The sequence below is a fragment of the Cicer arietinum genome, chromosome 2 (genome assembly GCF_000331145.2).
Source record: "Cicer arietinum cultivar CDC Frontier isolate Library 1 chromosome 2, Cicar.CDCFrontier_v2.0, whole genome shotgun sequence".
Taxonomy (NCBI): Eukaryota; Viridiplantae; Streptophyta; class Magnoliopsida; order Fabales; family Fabaceae; genus Cicer; species Cicer arietinum.
The window spans coordinates 10,099,301-10,124,945 of NC_021161.2; the positions used below are offsets into that span (position 1 = coordinate 10,099,301).

Consider the following 25,645-nt stretch of genomic DNA (forward strand, 5'->3'; position numbering starts at 1 on the left):
CCCTACACCTCAATTTTGATGGTTCCCGCTTTTTATTTTTCTATAGCCAAGATTTCAATGAATTCTTCATTCAACGGAGAAGATCTAGGGTGAATGCGTCTTGAATCTCCTATTTTTTTTTTGGCTTTTTACTAGATTTTTTTTTCCCGGTAGTGTAAAATACACTACCGATATTTATCTTTCGATTTAGTTTTTGATAGTGTATTTGAGGCGGGGAAACAAAATCAGAGGGGATAGATGAACATTCACCAAGATCTAGTCGTCAACAATGTGATTTAAGTCTTGAGTGTTCAAAGCTAGTTCAAGGGTAAGGCGCCAAAACAATCACTTTAGACTTAAAAAAAAAAATATATCTTTAATAAAAAGTTCTCATGTGATCATGTCACAAGTCAATGATTTTATATATTCTTTTATACTCAACACAAAAAGTAATTAATAAAATCTTATATAAAATAAATATTATCTCAAAGATTAATTGCGATGACATTACTATCTATTAAAAAATAAATATTAAACATAATCAATTACAATAATTTAACAAATTCCTTTTCATTTTAAAATGTTTGAAAAAATAATATTTAAACAAAACATATTTTTATTAAAATATTATTATAGACTTTAAATCAATATTTTAAAAATTGGAACAGATCGTACCAGCCGGTTCGACCTTTATGTTTGGTTCAGTCAACATAAGAAAACCGTTGATCTGTAAAAATTAAAAAAATCACGTTAGATAAGTTGTGTTACTGAATCACACCTAATTTTTAAAAACCGTCTCGCTTTTAAAACACTTCACCTTTATTTTTGCAAAAATAAAATAAATCTCTTTAAGTTTAACTTAAATAAAAAAAACAATTATTTCACTTAAACCTTTATTCCACTTAATCTGCAAAACATCGGTGGTTGATCGATTGATCCATACGAGATCTGATACTTAAATTTATATTATAAAGACTTGTATTTATTGTGAATTTTAATATATTTATTATAGATATTGAATATTTATTATAAATTTTATGAATTTTTATTTCATATGTTATGAAATTTTGAATATTTTAATACATTTCATGTATTTTTATTATTTATTGAATGGATCATCTAACGGGTCAATTGTGGTTCAACCGGTTGAACCATCATCCGAAGGTTTTGTTGGTTCGATCTTCAATTCAATTTTTAAATAAGTTTCATATTAAAATTCATCTTAGGTTGAGCCAACCTTGCAATTAGGGATAGGAATAGGCTAGGCCGTTCGACAGGGGCCTATGGCCTGACCTGTTTAATAAAAAGGTCAGACTCAGGCTGTTTTTAAAGCCTATTTATGTAAATAGGTCAGGCTCAGGCTTGTAAAAAAGCCTATTAGGCCTGACAGACCGACCTATATATATTTTACATGCATTCTCTATTTTTTTTTCTTCTAATTTCTATTGCACTCACTCCAACAAACATGTATGAAAACAACATATTTTTTTTATAAAAACCGATATTATTTATTTGTTACTTTATATTTTATAAAAACCAATACTATTTATTTGTTATCTTTATATATATATTATTAGTATATAAATTTAGAAACCCTAATTTTTTATTATTACTGAATATGAGTTTGTTTGAGAGGTAATATTCCGAGTTGTTTGAGAGGATTTGTTTAGAGGTAATATTCTGAGTTGTTTGCGAGATAATAATAGGTGCGTTTGTTTCAATAAAAAATTTATTCTTTTAAACCAAAAACTATTTTTTTAAGGTTTAAAAGGTATTTGTTTCATATTTTTTAAAAATTATTTTGTTAGAAAAATCCTTTTTTTATTTAATATATATATACATATACACATTAGTATTGATATATGGAGAATCATATAAATCGATATGTGTAGAGCATCATGTAGCTATAGATAATTGTTTATTTGTTATCTTTATATATATATATATATATATATATATATATTATTACTAAATATGATGTTGCACGAGAGGATTTGTTTGAGAGATAATAATCTGAGTTTGTTTGAGACCATTTGTTTGAGAGATAATAATGAGTGCGTTTGTTTTAATAAAAAATTTATTCTTTTAAACCAAAAATCATTTTTTAGGGTTTAAAGGGTGTTTGTTTCATATATTTTTTTTAAATTATTTTGTTAGAAAAATTATTTTTAATGTGAATAAGACTTTTAAATAGGCTTACAGGCCAGGCCATGATAGGCCGTAGGCCAGGCTCAGGCCGAAAAAAAAGCCTATCATAGGCCGTAGGCCAGACTTAGGCCTCAAAGATTCATCGTAGGCCAGACTCAGGCCTTTCAAAGCCTGGCCTGGCCTGGCCTATTCCCACCCCTACTTGCAATGGTTCAAATTGTAGGCTATGCCTGGAATTCTAAAACTCAGGCAAAGCAAAAACCCATTTTAAATAGAAAATAGAAAGAAAAAAAAGTACATGAATAGAAAATAAAACGTGCGGTTTTAATTCTTTTATTTTTATTGATTGACGTGATTAATTTTTTTATTTAAAAAATCGACAATTTTAGTCAATTTTTATGATTTTTTAATTAAAATTAGCGACGTGACATATTTTAAATAACATATCATATGATACATTGACGTAGAATGAATAACACCTATAAATTAGAATAAAATACCGTAAAAGCTTAACTTTCAATTTCATTTTTTCTTCATATTTATAATTTAATTAATGACATATAAATTATTAATGCATCTAGATGATTCTATATCATAGAATTGTACATTATATTATTTAAAAAGAGATCAAAACTATTAATCTTTTAAAACAAAGTGATCAATTTTGTGAATTAATAAAAATAAAGAAAATAAAATTACAATTAAATCAAAATAAAATAACGACAATTTTAACTAAATATCTAATCACTCCACGACATCAACGTGCTACTTGTTTCAGCTTCTAACACGTCCCTCACAAATAGAGTCATCTTATTTTTGAAATGACTCTTGTTTTATCCTTTCTCTGCCATTATTGATACTAGAGTCTAAATTTTTATTGAAAGTTATATATATAATTTATTAATGTATTAATTTTGTAATCAGATAAGATTATAAAAAATTATGGATGAAAAAATTATTATTAATTAAAATATAATTAATTATTATTTTACAATCATTTCGAGTTGAATTTAAATTCTCTCTACAATATCAAAATCTTACCATTTAAGTGACATTTCATGGACATAAAATATTAACCATGATTTAAGTGAAAATTTATATAATTGGTGATATAAAGTATACAAATTATCTAAGTAAAAAGAAGTATATAAATCATGAATAAATTATTAAAATTGTAATATTTTTTCTACACATTTTAAAATGTTTCAAAATAATGTTCATGGTAATTACATGCATAGATAACTATTAAGAAAAAAAAACTCAAAAATAATTTATGAGATTAACTAATTGTTATTTGTATATTATATACATGGTAAATATATGTGTCGATGCAGTAATAATAATAAAAAAAAAATACAAAAGTTGTATATTGATTATTTTTAATATCTAAATAAACATTTAAAATTATTTGAATATTTTATCATTTATATTACTAATTTTTATTAAAAAAAAATTGTTTTTATATTTATTTATTTTTGTTTAAACTTTCTAAGGTTGTTTGTATGTAATGGATTGTTGGTTTTTAAGTTGCGATGATTATATTTTTTATATATTGTGGTAGTTAAGATGATACGCTATAATAATTTAAATCTAATTAAAATGTTGTGATCTATTTATGTGTAATGAATTATACATAAATAGAATCACCAAGAGTAACTTAATATGAAATTAAGTTTGTTATAGGAGTTATGTTTTTTATTATTAGTTTTAATTAGAGTTATGAAATTAGTTTGTGATGATCATGTTTTAATTATATATTTTGTGCCTGTGGTCATTTAAGATGATTGCTACGTTTTAATTATTAAAATGTAATTAAAATATCATGATGTATTTAAATGTAATAAATTATCAATAATAACTTAATATGAAATTAAATTTGTAATAATAGTTATGTTTTTTATTGTTAGTTTTTTAATCATAGAAATCTATGCAAAGTTATGGTATAAAATTATAGAGAGTGATTATTCTTTACAAATAAGGTTAGTTTTTTTTGGTTTATCATAGATTTCCTCACCAAATTCATCTTATTCAAAATGCATCAGAGTATAAACATAGACAAATTGTATTTTCTTAATTGTTTGTCTTTTTTCTTCTTTGTGGTATTAAGATGGTTATTATATTTTAAATTAAAATATAATTAAAATATTGTGATGTATTTAAATGTAATTAATTACCAATAGTAACTTAATATGAAATTAAGTTTATAATAGTAGTTATGTTTTTTATTGTTAGTTTTTTTAATCATAAAGATGCATGCAATATTATGATATAAAAATTATAGAGTGATTATCATAGAGATAAAAATAGTTTTTTTTTTTGTTTATCATAGATTTTTTTCACCAAGTCTATCTTATTCAACGCTACTCGAACTATACGCATTGAAAAATTATATTTTCTCTTAATTGTTTGTCATTTCTTCTTTTTGTTTTTGTTGAGAAGTTATCTTGTCTCACTACTTTCAAATTTATTTATTATTTTTTTATACATGCATTAAGCCAAAAGAATATTGGTCAAATGAACCATTGGTGTGAACCGTAAAGGAATTGAAAATGTCATTTTCTTGTTTAAGAATTCTAAAGTGTTCAACGGGTCATTAGTTAAAGAAAATGTGTTGTCCAAATTAAAATAGAACTGAAAGACATAGATAAAATTCAAGTGGAGAAAGAAAATGATCTGATTTGACTTAACTAAGGAAGTCACCAAGAGGTTACACCATTTCACATTTGATACTTGGGTGAGAATTGAGAAGTCATAAATGATTTAGTATTGTGGAAGTAACAAAAGTTTGTATCTAAAGTGTGTTATCCACTAAAGTTTAAGAAGAAATCATAAGAATGATTCTTGAGATAACATAAAATATGATATGTTTTGTTACCAATTAATTTGAATATACAAAGTTAAAAATATAGTAGCACTGAAAGTTGATTAAAATGAGAAAATATTAAAATTGTTTTCATGAGGAGCTTTTTTGTGGATTCTCAATATATATATATATATATATATATATATATATATGATGTGTGAGATGCAAAATCTAAATTGAAAAATAAAATATGTGAGATAAACGATATAAACATATAAAAAATGTCATATAAAATATAATTGACGTGAAATAAATATTATGATGTGACAAATAAATGTATGACGTGTCACTCAATAAAATTGAAGGTTTATTTTAATATATTACAACATAAATAAATTTGATATAATAGGTGTCAAAAATATGTTTTGTCATCCATCTAAAACTACAAGCCTAACTTCTTAAATGTGTAGAAATAATAATTGGTTAGTATTTTAAATTAAGCATCTTAGGTCGTATTCATATTCTAACTAGGAACATATATACTTTATTACTTGGTTCATGATGAAGATATTTTAGACTCTAGAAAATGACCTCCAAACACATTTCTTTGGGGTCATATTTCAAGTTTAATTAATAGTATAATGAGTATATTATTTAGAGAGGCTCTTTACGGCACAACATAAAGGCCACTAGGGCCCAATCACAGGACTTAAATACTATCATATTATTCGTGGTCCTTGCCACTTAGGTCAGAAAAGATGTCACTAGCTAGTACATAATAAATTGATAAATAGTGCAATAGCTGTGAAAAGATTCACACACACACACACACATATATATATATATATATATATATATATATATATATATATATATATATATATTTCTCGTACTCTTGTTACTAAAAAAATTCTCATATTTTTAAAAGTGTTTATGTAATCATAACAAATTGTCTTAAACACACATTGAGATGTGCAAAATTGGATGGTATATTATTTAGATGTTTATTTGCAAACTCATGTTGGGTTTAGAAAAAAAATAGCCTCCTAGACTTTAATATTGTAACAGGTAGACTTGAATTTGAATGGACCATTAATCTTTTAATTTGAACCACACACAAAGGTTGTTCAAACAATAAAGTTGGCATCTCATTACAATTAGATTTTACATATATCTAATCCTTTTGTGGCATTAATGTCTTATCTCCTTTTTCTTTGTAAACAATAAATAGCTTGTTGAGCACATTATCACATGGCTACATGCTACGCCACGGTCCATGTAGGAATTTATATGCACCAAATCTTCACCTCTCATTTATTAATTTGTTGGTGTCACTCAATGGACTATGAACCATCGAATTAATCAAATGGTTGATAATTTTATTAGAGAGGATAGCATACCATTTTTAACAGATCAAAAATTGTAATTCCTTACTTAAAATTCAAATTTGTTGCATGTTTGAAAAAATTGAATTTCCATTTAACAAATTAGATTGTCTACAACTGGCTTTATAATGCAGCTGATTATAGAAGTTTTGGATTCTTGATTTAATGCACGAAAAATATTTTGAATTTGTTGCAAATTGAAAGAAATGGAGCTTTCATTTAATTAGGAGTAGGCCTTAATCAAATACTATATGGGCTTGGATTTTAGAGAAGAAAATTAACTAAATCAAACATTATTTCAAATTGTACCGTCTACTTTTAGTTCATTAAATAAAATTGTAAATGAATTTCTTTGATGTTGTATGAGATATGACTCCCCTAATTTATTTATTTTTTATAAAAGACTTCTAATATATATATTATTCCTTTCGTCTCATAATATAATATAAGTAAAAATGAGTAATTTTTTTTTATTTAATTCAAAATTTAAATCAACTAGTGAATAATGAGATAAAGGGATGAATGGCTTTCTTTATTGAACTCCTTAATTTTGAGGTAGTTATAGGAATTGAATGCAGCTGGCTTCATTCCCTTGGTGATCAAATTATGAATGATGTCGCTTTTTTGCTAGTTGAGTGTTACTGTAAGGATATTCTATCAAACCTTTTTGAGATTGATTGAAGGTTATCTCTTAAACAGTTGTCTGATCAATAAAGCTATTTATTAACAACACTTTTTGTATGTCCTATATATATATGAACTCTTATAACCACATAATTATATCACAAGAGATGGAAAAATCATTAGTGTGTAATTTATAATGATTGTCCTTTGGTGTATTTGAAGGATGGTTAACTTTGTAATAGCTTTATTTCCTTTTTGTTGATTGATGTATACATGAAAAAGTTATGCATGTCACCTTTAAAAAAAAATATTAAATGAAAATAAAAAGTTAGTGGTCATCTAAGAAAATGTCATGCAAAGTGAAGAGGGAAAACAATTGAAATTGTTTTTGAAGTCTTGGTCGATTTATATCTTTGAATATGGTGAACCATTTTCTTTTGTGAAATGGTTGGTTATGTCTTGTGACATGTGTTAAAGGACTTGGTGTCACTAATCGCTAGTGTATATCTATTTTGAACATGAATTTTGTTCTTGAATTTCCAATTTATTAAAGTGAATTCCAATTAATTGTAATGAATTACTATACATATAGTCTGTTTGAAAATATAAAAGAAACGAAATTACAAAGTTTATTTTATAAAAGTTATTTATGAGTTTATAGCTTATAACTTATAATATTTTTTGACAACAGTTATTTATAAGTTTATAGTTTATAACTTATAGCCTTTTTTGACAAGTTAATTCAAGTAGTTTTTGAATTTATATTTATAGTTCATAATTTTTTCTTTCACTTTTATCCTTATTATCATATTAAAATATTTTTTATCCTTTATAATTTATTTTACTTATAAATTATCAAATTTAAAATAATTTTAATAAATAATATTCTAAAGTAAATAATTTAAATAAATAAGCTAGCTAAATAAATAAAAAAATATCAAATTAATAAATAAACTATTTATTATAATTTTAACTTTTTATAGATAATTTAAATTTAAAATAATTAATATTTTAAATTAAATAATTTTTTATTTTAATTTAAAATAAATAAAAAATATAACCGATTCATAAATTTTAAATTAAAAAAAATTAAATTACTACTTTAAAAATATTTTAAGTATTAATTGATAAAATTTATTTTTAACTAAGAATTAAACAACGTATTTTTATATTATTTTACATTTTTAAATCTACTAATTTTATCAAATACTTCAATTAACTTAATAGCTATCAACTAATATTTTACTAAACACAATTAGTATAACCAACCATTTTGTTTTCTCAACTTTGTAGGTCCATCCACTTTTTATTCTCATTTGATGAGAAAAAAGAAGAGAGCAAAAAGAAGACCCAACAATGCATAAAAACAAAATGTTATGCAAGTTGCAAGCAATTGATGAGAAAGAGCATTTGAAGAGGCTGTTTCCAATGCTTTGACAATTCGAGATCATCTTTCATATTCTATAATATATTTCTTTGTGTGAGACCAAATGCATGAATACAAGCCATTCATTCTGATTTCTACCAGAAAGTGCAAAAACTTATTACAAGTATATATCAAATAATCAAAACAAACAGAAGAATACAAATGGGAATCAGTTAGAGGGAGACAGATGACCAATTCCCATTTGAAGTGGTTTTTTATGCCTATAAATTTCTTTCTTTGCATGAGAAATTTATTAGAGATGTAAAATTATTTTTACTCCTCTTTATGTAACAATTTAGAAGGTAACATGTAACAAAATTATATTTAAGAGCGTGTTTGACTGCGTCAAATTGATTTATTAGATATTTATTAAAAGTTTTAATACATAACTTCACTTCTACACGTACGATCAACGAGTTTTTTTATTGTGATTTCAAGTTATGTTTCGATATCCTGTCTATTTTTTAAAATATCCATCTTTACCTTAGCCCTGAACCTCCTTTGAATTTGCATTTCCTTTTCATCTAAAAACATGAAACATACAAAAATATGACACATTAAATTTTTCAATTAAATATGAAAACAAAGAGCCTTTTCTCTTATCTATTTCTTATACCAATTATTCTGAAACCACAGTATCCAATAAAATAACAAGTGAATTACACTAAGTAAAGACTCAAAGGTGCACATAATTAAACAAATTCCAAGTACATAGAAAATTAATTAAGATACACTTATACAAAAACCAACATCTAAACATACAAAACTTGTGCAGCATGTGGTGATTGTGATCTCCTAGGAGGTGGTTTTGCATAACCAACAAAACTTTCCACCTTACTCTCATCCTTAAACTTTGTCACCTTAACATTTGATTTCTCATTCATAGTTAAAGCATCAGCAGCAACTCCAACAGATTTCTGACTGTTACATCCCAACAGTTTACTCGGTCGCCGCCTTTGCATCTCTTTATTGATTCTATGTTTACCATTTGTTGAATTTAAGGCTGTTCTTATAGGACTCCTTATAGTTACTGCTGAGTCTTGATCTTCATGATCTGAAACAGCTGAATACTCAACTGCACTAGCTGTTACCACACTCCATTCAATGCTTACTTCACTTGGTGCATAACATGTTGTTGGACTAGCACAACCAGAAGCAGCATTTGAAGCTGTTCTTGTGAAAAAAGAGTTTTTTCCTGTGAAACTTTCAATCTCAAATAAATCAGAACTTGCATCACTCTCAGCATCTTCATAAAAGTCCTTTTCTTCTTCTTCTTCTTCTTCATGTTTTTGAGGTGTTTCCCTAGAGGATATTGTTAATAACCTCTTATCAAAGCTCATTGATTTGACGATTCTTTCATCTAATATTGGTGAACCAAACACTTCCAATGTTTTTCTTGGATTCTCTACTTGTTGTAATTTTTCCTGTTTTTGTAAGTAGATATCTTTATTCATCAAAAGTTCTTTTGCATGGTGATTAGTTATTTCATTCTTGGATGAATGATTATAATCTTGATAATCATGTTTGTAGAGTTTCTCTGAGGTTGTTTTTGCACCAAAAGTAGTATTAGCTTTGTTGAAACTGATTTCACCTGCATGGTCATTGACATCAACAGAATTTTTATCATAACAAGAACATTTGCAACCAAGAGAAGCCAAAAGACTCTTTCTAGGATGAACTTGGTTTTTTTTAATGTTGTTTGAAGAATTTTTCAATGAAGTTTCTATAAGTGCACTTTGGCTATTCAAACTTGATTCTGAGCCAACACTTGGAGTTCCATATTGAACTTTGTAGTTTCTATTTTGTTGGTCTTTCATGTAGTTGTATTTATTAGCAACTCTTGGAGTATCTATTTCTGTTCCATTGAAGTATTTTTCAGCATCAAAAACTCCAATTTCTCCATCTTCTTCTTTCTTTACACCAAGATGAAGAGGTTCCTTTCTGTTGCTGTTAAAGGGTTGACTTGCCTTAGCAAAAGTCTCTTCATTTTTTTTCAAGTATGAAGAGAAAGAACCTTCATGATGGAGGGTATTGTTGTTATTTTTGGATGTGAAAGTTTGTAGTTGATGGTGGAAGCTTCTATTTGAAGTGGTTGCTGAGATAACCATGGCTTCTATTTCAACTACAAAGGACTCAGAAAATGGTATAACAGAATCTATTTGAAGAGAGCAAGAGAGGAATAAAAATGAGAGAAAGAAAAAAGTGGTAAAGACAAAGATAGTATTATAACACTATGAGAAATGAAGTAAGAGAAATAATGGTATGAAAAGCTTTTGCAGTGCAAAAGGGTCAGAAGAATTGGTAAGGTACTCAAAGGAAAACTCAATAATGTGAAGGATAAAAAAAAGGTAGATGAAATGGCAGAAAGGATTTTGAATGAATATGGTTAATAGAGCTGCCTGGCTTATTTAAGAGTAGCTCTATATGTAGGCTAATGGAAGATGGAAAATGTCAATTAAGTAGGACCATATGCTTCTAGCTTAATTGACACTTCACCAATAGTGTTCACAAGGAAATTGCTATTCTTTTCTTGTTTTTTTTTTGTGTGTGCAAATTGAATATCCATCTTCACGCGCAACTACACAGATTAATCTCTCGAGTCGGATAAGGCAATAATGAACGACGAATCTCTCACTCAAAAGTTTTAACGCGACTGCATTTTTATATCTTGATTCAAACTCAGATCAATAGTTAAGCTATCAAACTGTGTTATCCAAGACATCATATATGTAAATTAATTTGGTTTAGACTAATAACAGTTTATATTAATTATTTGCCTAATAACATGCATAATGAACAAAGTTTAGGTGCTAATTATTATATTAATTAACAGTGATTTGTTGCTTATAATGGAAAAGCCTATGATTTGTCTCCTTCCAGGTGGGAGGCTGATAACTACTAGAGAGGAACATGTTATAATCCACTTGATTTTATAATCTATAGTCCCATCATTTTTAGAAGTATTGTCTTTTTTTCCTTTTTAACAGTTGGATCTAATCCCTTTACCCCTCAGTGAATAGTCCAATGTTTTTTAAATAATTCAAATGGAATAGAACCGAACGTGCCAGTGACTAGTGAGATTTTATCATGACAGACATGAAAGAGACATGAAGGAACTTACTGGTCATTGCAGTTAATGCAGTTGTTTTGCTGTTTTCTCAATAGAATTTTTAGAATTCGGACTGAGACCGAGCTTAACTCAATTCTATAAAACTGAATTGTAAAGTGAGAAATGTCTGTCACTAATAGTTATCGTTTAAGTTATATCACTATTTAATATTAGATTCTTATTACACACTCTCACATCTAAGACAAGACACTGATAACGTAACGTAACTTGGCTGAACGTATAATCGGTCAGTGTCACTTAACAAATCTTAGATTTTGAGAATCTTAATACATACTCACACGTCCAAGACTAAATAATAATATAATTGTTGAGTATGACTCATAATTAGTAATAAGTGAACAGATCAATAAGAGATAATCTTGTAAATTGAACTGTAGTATTTAAATACAAGTTATTCATTGTAAATCTTAAGTCTGAAATTAATAGAAAAGAATTGCAACCGCTCTACGGTTAAAAGTAGAAGTCACATTTGTAAGAACTTTGTGATCATATTTGATATCTCATGTATTCATTTGTTTATGTTTTTCATACTATTTGTAACAATAGTCTACATAGTAATCGTAGACGGTCAACAAGTCAGATACACTCTAATACTATTTTAAAATTTGAATTGATTCTAACATAACCTCACAAAATTAACACGCCCCACAACTTACAATTACCATTTAGATTAAATAGTTATTGAATTTAGGAGGAATGATACCACAGAAAATCATTCCTGACATAGAGAGTAACCAACTTGTTTGTCTGCTTGATTTCATAGAGATATATGCTTCTGTCCACACAAAATGTACCAACATAGCAGGAAAATTTATTACCCGTGCCACAAGTAATCTATCATATCAACCGTATAAATACAAACCAGACATTAGATATTGACAAGATTTAATAATGCTAGTATTGTACACCACATTTTAAGCCCAAAATCAGATAAATAAATAGCTTTGAGGACCCCATGTTACTGTGTCTTTGTTGAAAACCAAAATCCTTTAGTTATGAATATTTTCAAAAAGTTAGGTTATGATATTATTAAATTTTTGTGATTAGATTTTAGGCGTTTAATCAAATCACTTCTTCGAGGTTGATCATCTATTATATCAAGTGAACATTTTCAAGTGGTACAGTAAGCATAATCTGATTCATTTGAGATTATTTTTTTTTGCATAAACTAAGTGCTTATGGTCCAAACACTTCCATCTTATAATATTAACATTTATCTATATACTATTTCTATATTAAAAAGTGTAATAAAGTAAAACTGTTTTCGTATAAGTTACAACTTATAATCTATTTTTATAAATACTCCCAAACAATCTCACAAAAAATTATACAAGTGTAATATGAAACATTTAATATCTTTTTAATAATTAAGATCGATTTACCTTCTCGTCAAAATTATTACGATGATTTTGATTTTTGGTGATTATTTGTTTTTCTTTGTTAACATCTCAATATATAAAATTAAAATATTTTAAATTATTTATTCTAGATGTAGAAAATTTGAGTATTGCAAATTCAAATTCGCACTTTAAATATTAAATATTTTCATAATTTTTATCATTTAGATCACGTATTTGAAGTAAAATAGAGTACACATTTTACTCTTATTTTAAAATATTATTGTCTTTGCTGCTTGATATAATAATTATATTTTTTGATACTCAATACTATTGAATATTGATGATTGATATTTCATTATCTAGCTATTTATCAATTTCTTGACTGTCTTTTCGATACCCTCATCTAGTATAACCATAGATTCCATATCTATACAATATGGTAGATATAGATCTCGAAAATTAAAAGTATCATCAACAAAACAATTTCATTTGCTAGAGAGAGAATCTCTTTATCAGTATTTTTCATTATTCAACCTTTGATTGATACTCCTTTACTCTCATTTTTTTTACTGGCTTTTGAGTGTACTCTCCCCTACTCTAACAGCCATACATAATAGGTGAGGTATATTCAAATTATATATATATATATATATGAACAGTACAAAATACGTATTTTTATTGAGACTAGAACTCATACAGAAGAAAATAGATTTATAAATGGAATAAAATATATATTATATACAGACAAAAATAACCGGTTATTAGAGAAAATACAACATACTTTGAATCCGGATCAATTAAGGCAGAAATATATTTTAACACCAATATATATTTTGACGAAAATAGACAACACAACAGTCATTTTCAATAGTCATTTCTTTTCACTCTGGTTTTGCCCTTAATTGCTGAAATTCAAATCATAAATGGTTATTGAATAGAAATGAGCTAAATGAATGAGAAGTGACTATTTTTCTTTTTTCAAGGGTGGATGTTATCTTTAGTATTTTGGTGAAGGTGAAAATTGAATACGCAACTTCTTTATAACTCCACTAAATCAAATTTATATTTCCCAAAGGAAAAGTGACTCATATTTTATTTTTCAGACCTATCCATCGAAATCATATTTTCTCTTTATCAAATTCGATTTAATTGCAGTTTTAATCTATAATAAAACAAGTTATAATTGTTAAATGAAAAAAAAAGTGATTCGCCTCTTTAATGTCTACAATTTTTTTATGTTTGATGGAGTTTTTCTTTATAAAATCGACATGTAAAATGACAGGTATGATTTCCTTTAATAAGAGACTTGAGTTTTTCCTAACGCGAGGGGTCTTGGAGTCTGGGCACCATATGTTGAATTGAAATTGACTGCTCACCAACACTTATGAGAGGCATCAGCTAGCCCAGCCCAGCCCGTAATAACTGACAATATATTTCACGGGCTTAATTTGTCATTTCCACTTTTGCGTTGTTTTGTTTTGACTATTTATTTGTTTTCATTTCCAAATAGGTATAAAATGGTAGCTAGAGCACCACGAATTATCAGTGGATACTGTGAAAGTAAAATTTGTCAAAAAAGGATGGATACATAATACACTCATTCCATGGATCTACTACAGCTATTGCATACAACAAGGTTTGTCTCTTACCAATTATAGAACCCAGACCCCCCCGGCAAATATGGTGGATCGAAATCCCCAAATCAAATACAATATTTACTATCCCCAAATCAAGATGCTTTTTAAGTAGGCCTCAACATCACTCCAATTTTTCTTTAATGCGTGGGTTCCAGTCTAAATATATGAGTTGTTTAATTGGTGGTTTTGCCTTCAATTTTGTCAAATCATCTCACCATGCAAAGTTTAGGCGGGTTTCAGTCGAGGTGAGTTTGTGGGTGATGATGCATTGCGGTATACTTTGATTAGGTTGAGTTATTTTTTGTCAAATCAAATACTCAAACCAATCAATTTTATTTGGATTCAAGTTGAACTCTCAACCCAGGAGGAGCAGGTTGGTTGGATTCACTAATAATAATTTTTTATTTTTTTTATTTTAAAAAATATAATTAAATTTAAATATTTAAACATCTAAAAAATAATAAAGTTATATCGCAACATATTATTCAATACTTAAAATACAACTACAAACACAACAAAACCCTTAAATTAATTAAATTAGCAATAAATTCTTAAACATTGTCCAACAACTAAATTTTAACTATACAATATCTCATATTAATGGGTTGAGTTCATATAACCATGAACACCCCTAGTGATTCAGGTGGATTGGTTCAATAATGTACTTTATATATTTTTTTTATTGGATTGTTCATTTTCTTTAGTTCTTTTATTTTCAAATTCATTGTTTTAGAAAAAAACATGATGGAATTTCAATATTTATGTTAATTCATGAGTAAATTTTAATCAAACAAACGATTTATCATACTAGTGCTGTGAAGATTAAGTGAGATTGAAAAATTCACCTTAAAAACTTGGGATTCTATACTTAAAATCTTAAGTGAAGCAGTCAAATTCGAATAACCATGAGTTTATTTTTTTCCATCTACACTCAACCTGTATATATCTACATCTATGAACATGTGTGACATGTGACTTGCTACAACCCGCTCGCCTCTCAAATTGGTCCATTTGAATGGTTCAAGTTCAATTAGGTCAACTTGTTTTACTAACCCTACACTTTATATTTCCTCATTATTAGAGTTTGGTATATGAGGTGAGGTCCACAAATCGATTCATTTAACTTGCTATCGCCGTGCATTTTGAACTACATTTTTTAGTTAATTTAAATTTTGGTCCACGTGGAATTGCACCGTGTACACCATAGTTTATGTAGTTTAATTAAGTAGATTCATTAATTGGTTTGCGATCTGCATAACTTTTTTTAAAAAAAAAAAAAACAATAACTACTAATTGTCCACTACAATTTGGACCTATTAATAATTTTGTATTGATAACTCTATCAAGGTATAATGAACAAGTATTTTTTAACATAGATTTAGTTTTATTTCGTGTTTTATCTATGATTTTGTCACTTCAAGTGTGATGTCGGTTTGTTCCTTGTCATTGTGTGATGATGTTTGTTTTTTGCTCTTAGTGCAATGTTCTCAAAGGTAAAAAAACTTGTTTTATTGCTACCGTATTTTGAATAAGAGGCTTATGGAGGTCATCACTCAATTCAACATTCTTTCAATCTTACATATGACTTGTCAATATATAGTTGAATTGATCATGTCAGAGGCTACCATATAGTTGATATGGGCGAATACCGACAAATATTATTTTTTCTATAGCTGGACGAGATTAAAACTATAAATCTTACATTATTCTTGATCAGTGTCAATATACAGAAAAAAAAAATTAGTTGTTAGGATTAAGATTTTAATTAGATTACTTCTCTCATTAGGAGCTAAAATCATTGTATATAATCATTACTCCCTTGGTCCCAAATTATATTCTATTAAAATATATATGTAATCTTATAATATCAATAAATCATTAATACTTATTTTCCTAATATATTTTTTACTATTTCTTAATCTATCTTTTTTCTAATTCTTTTAATTTATGTTTCTCATACATTATTAGAGGATATTTTTATAGAATAATATCTTATAATTTCTCTTTTTTATACAATATTAAATATATTTTTTAATTTATATGAAATTATCAAAATAACATATAATTTGAGACGAAAGAAACAAATTTAATCTCAAAATATGAGAGAGAAATATTCCAACTCATAATCAATTAAATTGTACTATTATTATTTTATTATTATTTTAGAATTTGAATGAAGCTTATTTTTCTAAAAAAAAAAACTGAATAAAATTATTGACGTACTCAACAGAAAACAGGGGGTAATACTGGCCAAATGGGATGAACACCACATATCATCACCCAAAAAGGATTCTACCTCGAACCTCAATGAAGTTATAAAAATTAGTTTTATATTAGATCGAAAAGTTCACACCAATTTTCACGTTAAATATGTTTTAGCTATGAAAAAGTCAGTACATATAAATATCTTGAATTTTAACTACATTAATTTTACGAACTAAAAAAGAAATTACAAAATCAAACTCTTCTAAAATTATATATTGGACTTATTATAAATAAAAATTATATATTGGACTAAATTGAAAAATTGCAAACCTATGCAAGACCCAAATTATTTGCAAAGTTCATGTTTAGCAACATAAGCCAGAGGCAATTTTATCCTATACCACTTCATTTCATCCTATACTACCAATCCGAACATACCCTTAAAAATAATCAAATCAAGGAGCAATTCAATTTTTGTCTGACTTGCAAGCAATGAAGAAATTCTAACCAGGAAGATATAACCATACACAATTGCAAGATTACAAAACGTGGACAAATTATCACTCAATACAGGGTCCAGTGTAGACTCTTCAACTTAAAATTGAGAAAAAATATGAAACAACTATTGAATATAAGGCCTGTGTTTGCTTGGCTTTTGAATGTAACATCCTATAACAAGATAATAACTAAATTCTAAGAGAAAAAAATGTCTAATACCAGAAACCTCGAGCTAAGGGACAACTGAGCATAACTGACCAGCCCCTATCAAGCACTGACACAAACATGACAATGACATGTAGTAGACATCGTAATAATTTGTGGAAATGAAAGATTTAATAGAACTACATGTGTCAGTGTCAAATACCGAACACAATTTCAATCTGAAAATGTTGGTGCTACGTAGAACAGCCCTCCCTGTGCCACAGGTGTGATGAAAATCTAGCCAAAATGCTTATATGACAATCATATAAACTCTATAAGGAGGATTGTATTGAGAATAGCACTAGCAACCTAAGGCCAAGCCATCCAATTTGTCTTTGAGTGGTTGTTATGTTGATGTGGCATTTGTATCAGCAACCCAATACTGCTTGACAGCAATTAGTATCTTTTCAGGAACAAGTGGACCATCCTCGTGGTCAACCATTTTAGTATCCCATCTCATTCCTCCAACAATTTTCTTTACCTTGATTAAGATATCGACTTCGTCGCGGAATATGACTGCACCTTCTGGTCGTAAAATCCGGTCCATCTCAAGAAGAATGTCTTCTATGTTACATCTGCATTTAATCATTAGATACAGGCTTTTGAGACACAAAAATGAACACAATCATTGCATATTCCATTGTAACTATGACTAAAGTTGTTGAAACTCATTATCTGAATCATTTTCATACCACCTACACAAAAATCTATAATGCACTCTATGCAAATTATTGATTAAGACCTTATATTCAATTCAAATTAAAAAATAATTGGAAGGATAATTGAATAACCATATAATCAAGACAAAACTCACTTGTCCTCGTACAGACTAAAGAGACCGTGGCTATGAATGAGGTCGTATGTCCTCGGATATGTGGAGAAACCTTCACACCTGGATCATAAAGGCACAGGTAAGTATGGGAAAACATGCGAGAAAGAAGCAGCCTGATCACAGAAAATTGTATAACTAGCAACAATATAAGATAGAGTTCACATTTTCATATTATACAATATACAACATGAACTTCTTTTGAATAATAGTGTAAGATTAGTATTATCAGAGTAAACACACATTTTGGTCCCTAATTGTGTACGGCATTGTCATTATAGTCTTTGAATGCATCGAAACTTCAAAAACACCCGATTATGTCTTTTTTAGAAATTTTATCGATCAAACTCACAAATAGAAGACACATTTGAGGGCCAAGCTGACTAGCAAAAGATACATTCGGAGATATTGTTGTAATTTTGATACATTGAATGACGATAGTGCACGTGACATATTCAAGAACCCAAATTGTTGTTTACTCTATTATCTTAGCAAACATTTTAATACATACAATCAAGACACGATGGAGTAAAATAGAAGGAAGATAGAAAACTATACCAATCATGATAAATTCCTATAAGTCCTCGCTGATATATGACACCCAGTGTATTTTTCTCGGCTATGGTAGGCACGACATTCATGACCCACAACTTAGGAGATTGAATAGCAGCAGCAAAACTACCCAAACCAGCATTCATATCCATGATATTGCGATACCTTCCAGAATCCAGGAGTTTATTTATTCTCTTGTAAGCATTTACATGTTTTTTCCACTTTTTGTTATCGTCCTGGTATGTCTCAGCTGAAACTCCAGGAACAGAGCCACTGGCAATTTTAGGAGGGACAGCATATAGTCTCTGCGGAAAAGGCTTAAGATCACCGTAGACTTTACGATTGGGAGTAACACAGGCTTCCATTCTCTTGTACCTGCAACCACAAATTTTTCTTAGATTTATGCTTGCTCATATGATCTCACGGTAAGTAAAAATAAATAAATGGAATATCAATCATGGATGCTAAAATATATAAAGTATTTTAACACCAAAAGAAAGCAAGCACATACCAAACATCATCAGCATCTGTTGATTCACAGAATGTTACACCAGAATCTTCTTGCCTACTTCGACATGTTTCAGAGTCAACAGTTTTTTGCCAGACGGCAATTTCATGCTTCTCAGACTTCTTCTCCCAGCAAAGGAGCTTAGCAACCTCTTCAATCTTTCTCTGTTCTTCCTCAAGATCCTCCTTAGGTCTTTGCCAGGCTTTGTAATTAACCTTCCAATTGATTGGAGGCCCCGAAAGCACCCAATAACCACCAGGTCTTAGAACTCGGTCAACTTCCATCATATAAATTCCACCTACCAATAAAAACCCAAAATGCACTCTTAAACAGCTTCGATCACAAGTCATACGATATAACATGACAAATTAAACAGAACGAAATGAGCAGATAAGCATTGTCTTTCCTTATCTACAGCAAGTTCTTCATACAAACATATTATAGTTCTTAATGAAAATTTCTCACCATTTGATCCCCAAGGAATTAAGCAACGAGAACAATGCGCCATGTCAAAGGCTGCAGATGGATAAGGCAATTTTATGGTTCCTAGGACACCGATGACAGCAGGTACACCCCTCTCAAGGGCAAATTGTACTTGTGCTTCGTGAGAGTCCCTCGGTGCGAATGACATGGCAATAACATTTCTGCTCCAAAGATATGCACCCCAACTTGCCACCTGTGTCAAACAACCTTACATTACGGATACATAGCTAAAACAAACTAAATATGCTGCAAATCAAATTAGCATGAAAAAAATGACAAAAGAGTATGATACAAGCCATAAGGAATTTGCAATGACAAACGTAACGTACCCCACAACCAGTGTCCAGCGCTGTCCTGATGGTACCATTCTTTATAGGTATCACGGAAGCAATTTGATCAATATATTTGTCAGCCCCTTGAGGGAATTGGGTTCCACCACCAGGGAACCGAAACACATTTCCCTCATACTGGATCCAGTTCTGAATGGCCTTCTCAACTGTAAGACTCTTGTAGGGAGCATTTGCATACGGAACATAATCACGGCTCTTTGGCCATGAAAACGGCGTTACATACCCTTTCGGTGCTGGGATCAAACAGTGTAACTTATCTTCCTCCAGCGGGCAGTGCCTCTCTCGATAAATCATGTTTTCTCTAGAAAAGGTCATGGCATGCCGTTGATCTTGGCAGGGCGTGTAATCAGTATATCGGACATTGCAAGGTTTAAATACCTTAGGTTTTGAATCAACATTATCAATTTTGCTAACTTCTCCACCATGGTGAGTGTCAAAACTTAAATTCGAAACTATATCACAGTCAGCACCTTTCTTAGTAATCTCCAATGCTAAACTATCTCCCTTTCCGAAACCGCTTCTCTGCCACGCGCCCAATATGTAGAAGAAACAGCATAGACCAACTACTATGAAGATCTGTACAGAGCTTCTGGTCCTACTATCAGCTGAATTTGGCTTAGCCATATAGTATCTGAAAAAGACCACTTCTTAATCAGAACTACACAAACCACAGGATTTACTTATTTCCAAAGGCTAACTTTTATGGTGTTAAATTGAGGTCTGCAACCGCAATATAACGGTTTAACAAGTCTCTACTACGACATCGAAACCACAATTGCAGATTGTCTGCATTTTACCGCAACATACTGGTTTGCAACGTGACCGCAACCGCAATTTAAAACCATACTTTAACTTCTTACACCATCCACTCAAGATTCATAACAACATAAATTTTAGTCAAAGCAAGATAACGGCTTCCAATGAATAAACTAACAACACAAACATTCCAATAAACTAAATTAAGGTACAACAAGTTGCTATCAGTTACTTTTTTAATCACTATCATGAAGCAATTATTAGCTATATAGCTCTGATACTTCAAATCAAAGGCGTTTTTAGCTTAGACACTTCATATCAAAAGGCGTTTCCGATGTTTACCAAATATGAAAACATTTGATTAAACTCAATTTCTTTCATTTGCTCGAATTACTACCGGTGTCAACGTGTCAGTGTCGTGTCTATGTATATGATTCATAGATGATTTGAATATTGAAAGTAAAAGTAGAAAAAAAATGCAAAACAAGGTTCAGATCTTGTCAACAGCATGGAGCTAAAACTCCATGAGTGAGACATGTTACTCTTGGCAATCAACAAGTTAAGATTAAGAATTATATGGGATCTAGCTTTAGTACTTGCAGTGCAAGATGCATACTAATGACAAATTCAATGTTATAAATGAAGAAGACCCACTAAATGTTACTAAACAAAATTTACTAGGGACAGAAAATGGTCACAAAAAAACTCAACTTTTGAAGTACCCATTACGAAAAAAACAAAATTAAAAAAAAGGAAAAAATTGGGAATAAGAAAAGGAGAAAAATTGAAATGAGGGGAGAGATGTTAGTGTTACCGATCATATGAAGATGGAAGGAGCAAAGGTTGAGAAGATCTGTGATTTTGTAAGAGAAAGAGAAGAAAGATAGAAAAAAAGGAGAAACAAACTAGGATATTTTTTCTTCTTTATTTGGCGTTTGATGCAGTGAGAGAAGCTAAACGAGTGAATGAAAAAAATATCTATAAAACCCTAAGAGCTTCTCCTCATCATTAGCTTTCAACCGCGTCAATCATATTGACATGAACAACAGTAGAAAAAGGAAAGGAAAAGTCGAAAAAAGATAGAAAAATAAAAAAAGAGGAAATGGATTATTTTTGTATGAATGCAGTTATTTATTTTTTTAAGGAAAAATTGAGTATAAAGTCATCACATAATTTGTTGACATCTTAACTTAATTACATGTTATTTGCAACATTTAAAAATAATTTTAAAATTATAAATATGTTATTAAAAATAAAAATACATGTTTAGAGAATTATATCAAAATCTAAAAAAATAATTTTCAGAGATATATACTCGTTAAAAATCCAAAACAACTCATAGGAAAAAGAGTATGATAAAGAAAGAAAAAAGTGAAATAATCAACAAAATTTATATTAAAGAAAATTAATTTCATTTCTATTAAATGCATTAGAAATATTAGAAGGAAGAAAATTTCACTTAACTCTCCTATTAAGATTCATTGATCACAATAATTTGAGTGTGGGTATTTATATTTGCTTCTCAAACTAGATTTTGAGTTTTACAAACAAGATCTCAAACACTATCTCATTGTTTTAAAAAAAAAAAAATCCTGAAGTCCTTCCTTTGAGATGAATGAGTGATTTTATATAAAGTCTGTTGGACTAAGGTCGTAAGCTTGTCGATGTTTTAATAATATTACTTTTATAAGACATTTAATTTTAAATCCTAAATCGTACAATTTTAGGGGTATTTTATGTTGAATTTTTTAGGTTTTTAGTCCAATTTTTGGTATTTTGTGAGTTAAATGCCAAAAATATATTTTTAGAAATTGGATTAAAATTATTTGTCAAAGAATAATTTAGTTACGTTGTGAAGAATTTAATACCAGATAATTTTGTTAAATATATCACTAGTTGCTGAAAATTTATCTGTCAATTTAGTTGCGACGAGAGTAGATATTTTTATCAAAATAGTTTAAGATGTGAGTAAAGTAATGTGTGTAAGAGTTTTTAGATATTTGTTTGGTTTGGTTTTAAGTATATATATATATATATATAAACGTTAGAAGGAAAGAAAAGAAAGAAAAGCAGAATCGTTTTTCCGCCTCGCGAACCCATTCCTTCTTCTTCCTTCTTCCTTCCATTTACTTTTTCTTTCTTTGGCTTCAAGAAAACCAAGTTAGTGAAAGAAAAACATTTCTCTGCTACTCGACTTCATCTCTTCGTCTTCTTTCTTCTTCGCTGATTCGAAAACAAAGAAAAACGGTATTAGGGGTTTTCAAAACCGTCAAACACAAACCTCCACTTTTCTTCGACTTCTGAGCTTCGTTTCGAGAAGTGATAAAAGGGAAAGTTGTTCATCTCTCCGCTACGGTGCTAGTGAGCCAACTACGGAAGCGACGACGCGAGCGAGAATTTTACCGGAATTAATCGCGGTGTCGTAATCGCTTGTTAGAGCTACAACGGAGGTAAGGGTTCCTTCCAAATTTTTAGTTTGCATTTAGGGCCTTACATGTGAGATTCTGGAAAAGAAATTTGATGTATTTGAGGTGTGAATTTGTGGAAAATGAATTTAATTCGGTTATGTGTGAATTAGTGAAATTTGTTTTCGGTGTGTTTTGAAGTGTGGTTTGTGATGATTTATGTTTGTCGTGAATGATGTGTTCATAATTAATATTATGAATTTTTGAGAGGTGTTTTATGTGTGGATTTATGAAAAATGAATTTAAGGTGATTTAAGTGTGGTTGAGGAAATTGTTTTGATGTGTTTGAGGGGTGATTTGTGGAAATTAATTTGGTGCAAAATTATGTTTGAAATTGTGGAAATTAATGGGTGAATTATGGTTAAAATATGTGGAGTTGTAATATGAGTGATTTGCAGATTAAATTTGGTGGGAATTGAGAAAATTGAAAGTGATTGGTGAATTGTTGAATTAAATTTGAGGTGGTTAATAAGTGAATTTGTGGAGATTAATTTGGATGTGATTATGTGCTCATAATTGATATTATGAATAATTGTGGTGTGATTGCGTGTGATGTTATGGTGATTAAGTTTTGATGTGATTATGTGTTCAAAACTGTTATATGTATGTTTAAGGTGCGTTGAGATGCGATTAAGTGGTGACCGCGACGGGCCACAATGTTAAGTGGTGATCGCGATGGGCCACAGGATGGTTCCATGAGTGGAGTGGTTCATCTTATCCTTACGAGGATTTAACTATGGTGTTTGTCCGTGAGAGACTACACCCTAGAAAATTGTGTTTGTCCGTGAGAGACTGCATTGGTGTTTGTCCGTGAGAGACTACACCCTAGTGAAACGTGTTTGTCCGTGAGAGACTACACCCTAGTGAAACGTGTTTGTCCGTGAGAGACTACACCCTAGAAAATTGTGTTTGTCTGTGAGATATTGCACTGATGTTTGTCCGTCAGAGACTACACCCTAGAAAATTGTGTTTGTCCGTGAGAGACTGCATTGGTGTTTGTCCGTGAGAGACTACACCCTAGTGAATCGTGTTTGTCCGTGAGAGACTGCACTGGTGTTTGTCCGTGAAAGACTACACCCTAGAAAATTGTGTTTGTCCGTGAGAGACTGCACTCGTGTTTGTTCGTGAGGAACTGTACGTTTAGGATTTACGCCTCTCGTGGAGGGTTTTTGTTTGGAATTAAGGTGTAAGACCCGTGATAGGCTATACTTCAGTAAATCGTGCTGACCCGTGATAGGTGGCACCTCGGTAATTTAGTATTTTGGCCTGTGATAGGCGGTACAATTAAGATTTACGCCCCTTCGAGGAGGGTTTGGTTTGGAATTCCGAGTCCATGCATTTTGGCATGTACGCATTGCATTAGGGTGCTTGTCACGCGAGTCATGCTTGATTTAATGTTATGATTGCGTGTGTAAACTCAAATTGTTGTTGTGATTATGACATAATTGCAAAGTGTGATTATTTGGATTTGTGTGCAATTGTTGATTGATTGCGAAACCTCGCGAGTCATGTTTGATTCAAGGTTATGATTGCGTGTGTAAACTCAAATTGTTGTTGTGATTGTGTCATAATTGCTAAGTGTGATTGTTTGAATTTGTGTGTAAGTGTGGATTGATTGCGAAACCTTTTCGAAACGTTTCAAAACTGAATTATGCATGTTTTTGATGTGGTAGTCTAATACACTGAGCTGTAGTTGAATACAACCATCATGATTTGACTACTGACTTTTGTGTAGTCAAATACACAAGGTTGTAGTCGAATACAACTATGATGTTTTTGCTACTGACTTCTGAAACAACCTTGTATTCGAATACAGAGATGCTGTATTCGAATACGACAGTACACTTTTGTTTAAAACTTCATTTTTCAACTCTGTTTATGCATGTTTGGCATATGCAAACCCTTTCAAGGTGCATGCTAAGTTGAAAGGTTATTTTATGCACTTAAATTTAAATGTTGTATGTTAATTGTTAATTTCGGTTGGTGGCCCTTTACAATTATTGTGGAAATATGGGCTTTGCCCTCAAATGAGAACCAAGATCTTCCCACTGTTAGTACCCTGTAGATTGGAAGGTAGATTGGACACACCTGACTGGAGCTGTGTCATGAGGATCTTGCGGGGCATGTGGAGATCACTCGGGTTGTATAGTTTTTTGAAGCATGGTCAGATTAGATGGTTGTATAGGGGATATATGTCTTTCTTTCATGGATGTATTTATTTCAATTTGGAAGATTGTACATATACTTCATATTGTCAGCTAGACTTTTATTTCAATGGGTCCATGTACCACTTTTTGATGTGACGTGTGGGAGTTAAAATTCT

At 29.8% G+C, this 25,645-nt stretch overlaps 2 protein-coding genes across 2 annotated transcripts; both read right to left on the minus strand.

The window, feature by feature from the left end:
* Positions 1–8,942: 8,942 nt before the first annotated feature.
* On the minus strand, positions 8,943–10,747 carry LOC101489481 (protein PHYTOCHROME KINASE SUBSTRATE 1). The gene has a single exon (XM_004489986.4). The coding sequence runs from the start codon at positions 10,471–10,473 to the stop codon at positions 9,118–9,120; it is 1,356 nt and encodes a 451-aa protein (XP_004490043.1). The 5' UTR covers positions 10,474–10,747; the 3' UTR covers positions 8,943–9,117.
* Positions 10,748–17,170: 6,423 nt separating this feature from the next.
* On the minus strand, positions 17,171–21,896 carry LOC101489795 (probable methyltransferase PMT2). The gene is made up of 7 exons (XM_004489988.4): positions 21,672–21,896; positions 20,081–20,732; positions 19,734–19,944; positions 19,272–19,566; positions 18,767–19,135; positions 18,194–18,271; positions 17,171–17,954 (listed from the first exon to the last, which is right to left on the minus strand). Exons 2-7 carry the CDS (start codon positions 20,723–20,725, stop codon positions 17,726–17,728), a joined length of 1,827 nt encoding a protein of 608 aa, XP_004490045.1. The 5' UTR covers positions 20,726–20,732; positions 21,672–21,896; the 3' UTR covers positions 17,171–17,725.
* Positions 21,897–25,645: the final 3,749 nt, after the last annotated feature.

Coding starts and splice junctions, on each gene's coding strand:
- LOC101489481 (XM_004489986.4), bottom strand. CDS start 10,473: ATGGTTATCTCAGCAACCACTTCAAATAGAAGCTTCCACCATCAACTA.
- LOC101489795 (XM_004489988.4), bottom strand. CDS start 20,725: ATGGCTAAGCCAAATTCAGCTGATAGTAGGACCAGAAGCTCTGTACAG. Junction 19,945..20,080: donor CGCTGGACACTGGTTGTGGG/GTACGTTACGTT, acceptor TGTTTGACACAG/GTGGCAAGTTGGGGTGCATA. Junction 17,955..18,193: donor TTTAGTCTGTACGAGGACAA/GTGAGTTTTGTC, acceptor GATTAAATGCAG/ATGTAACATAGAAGACATTC.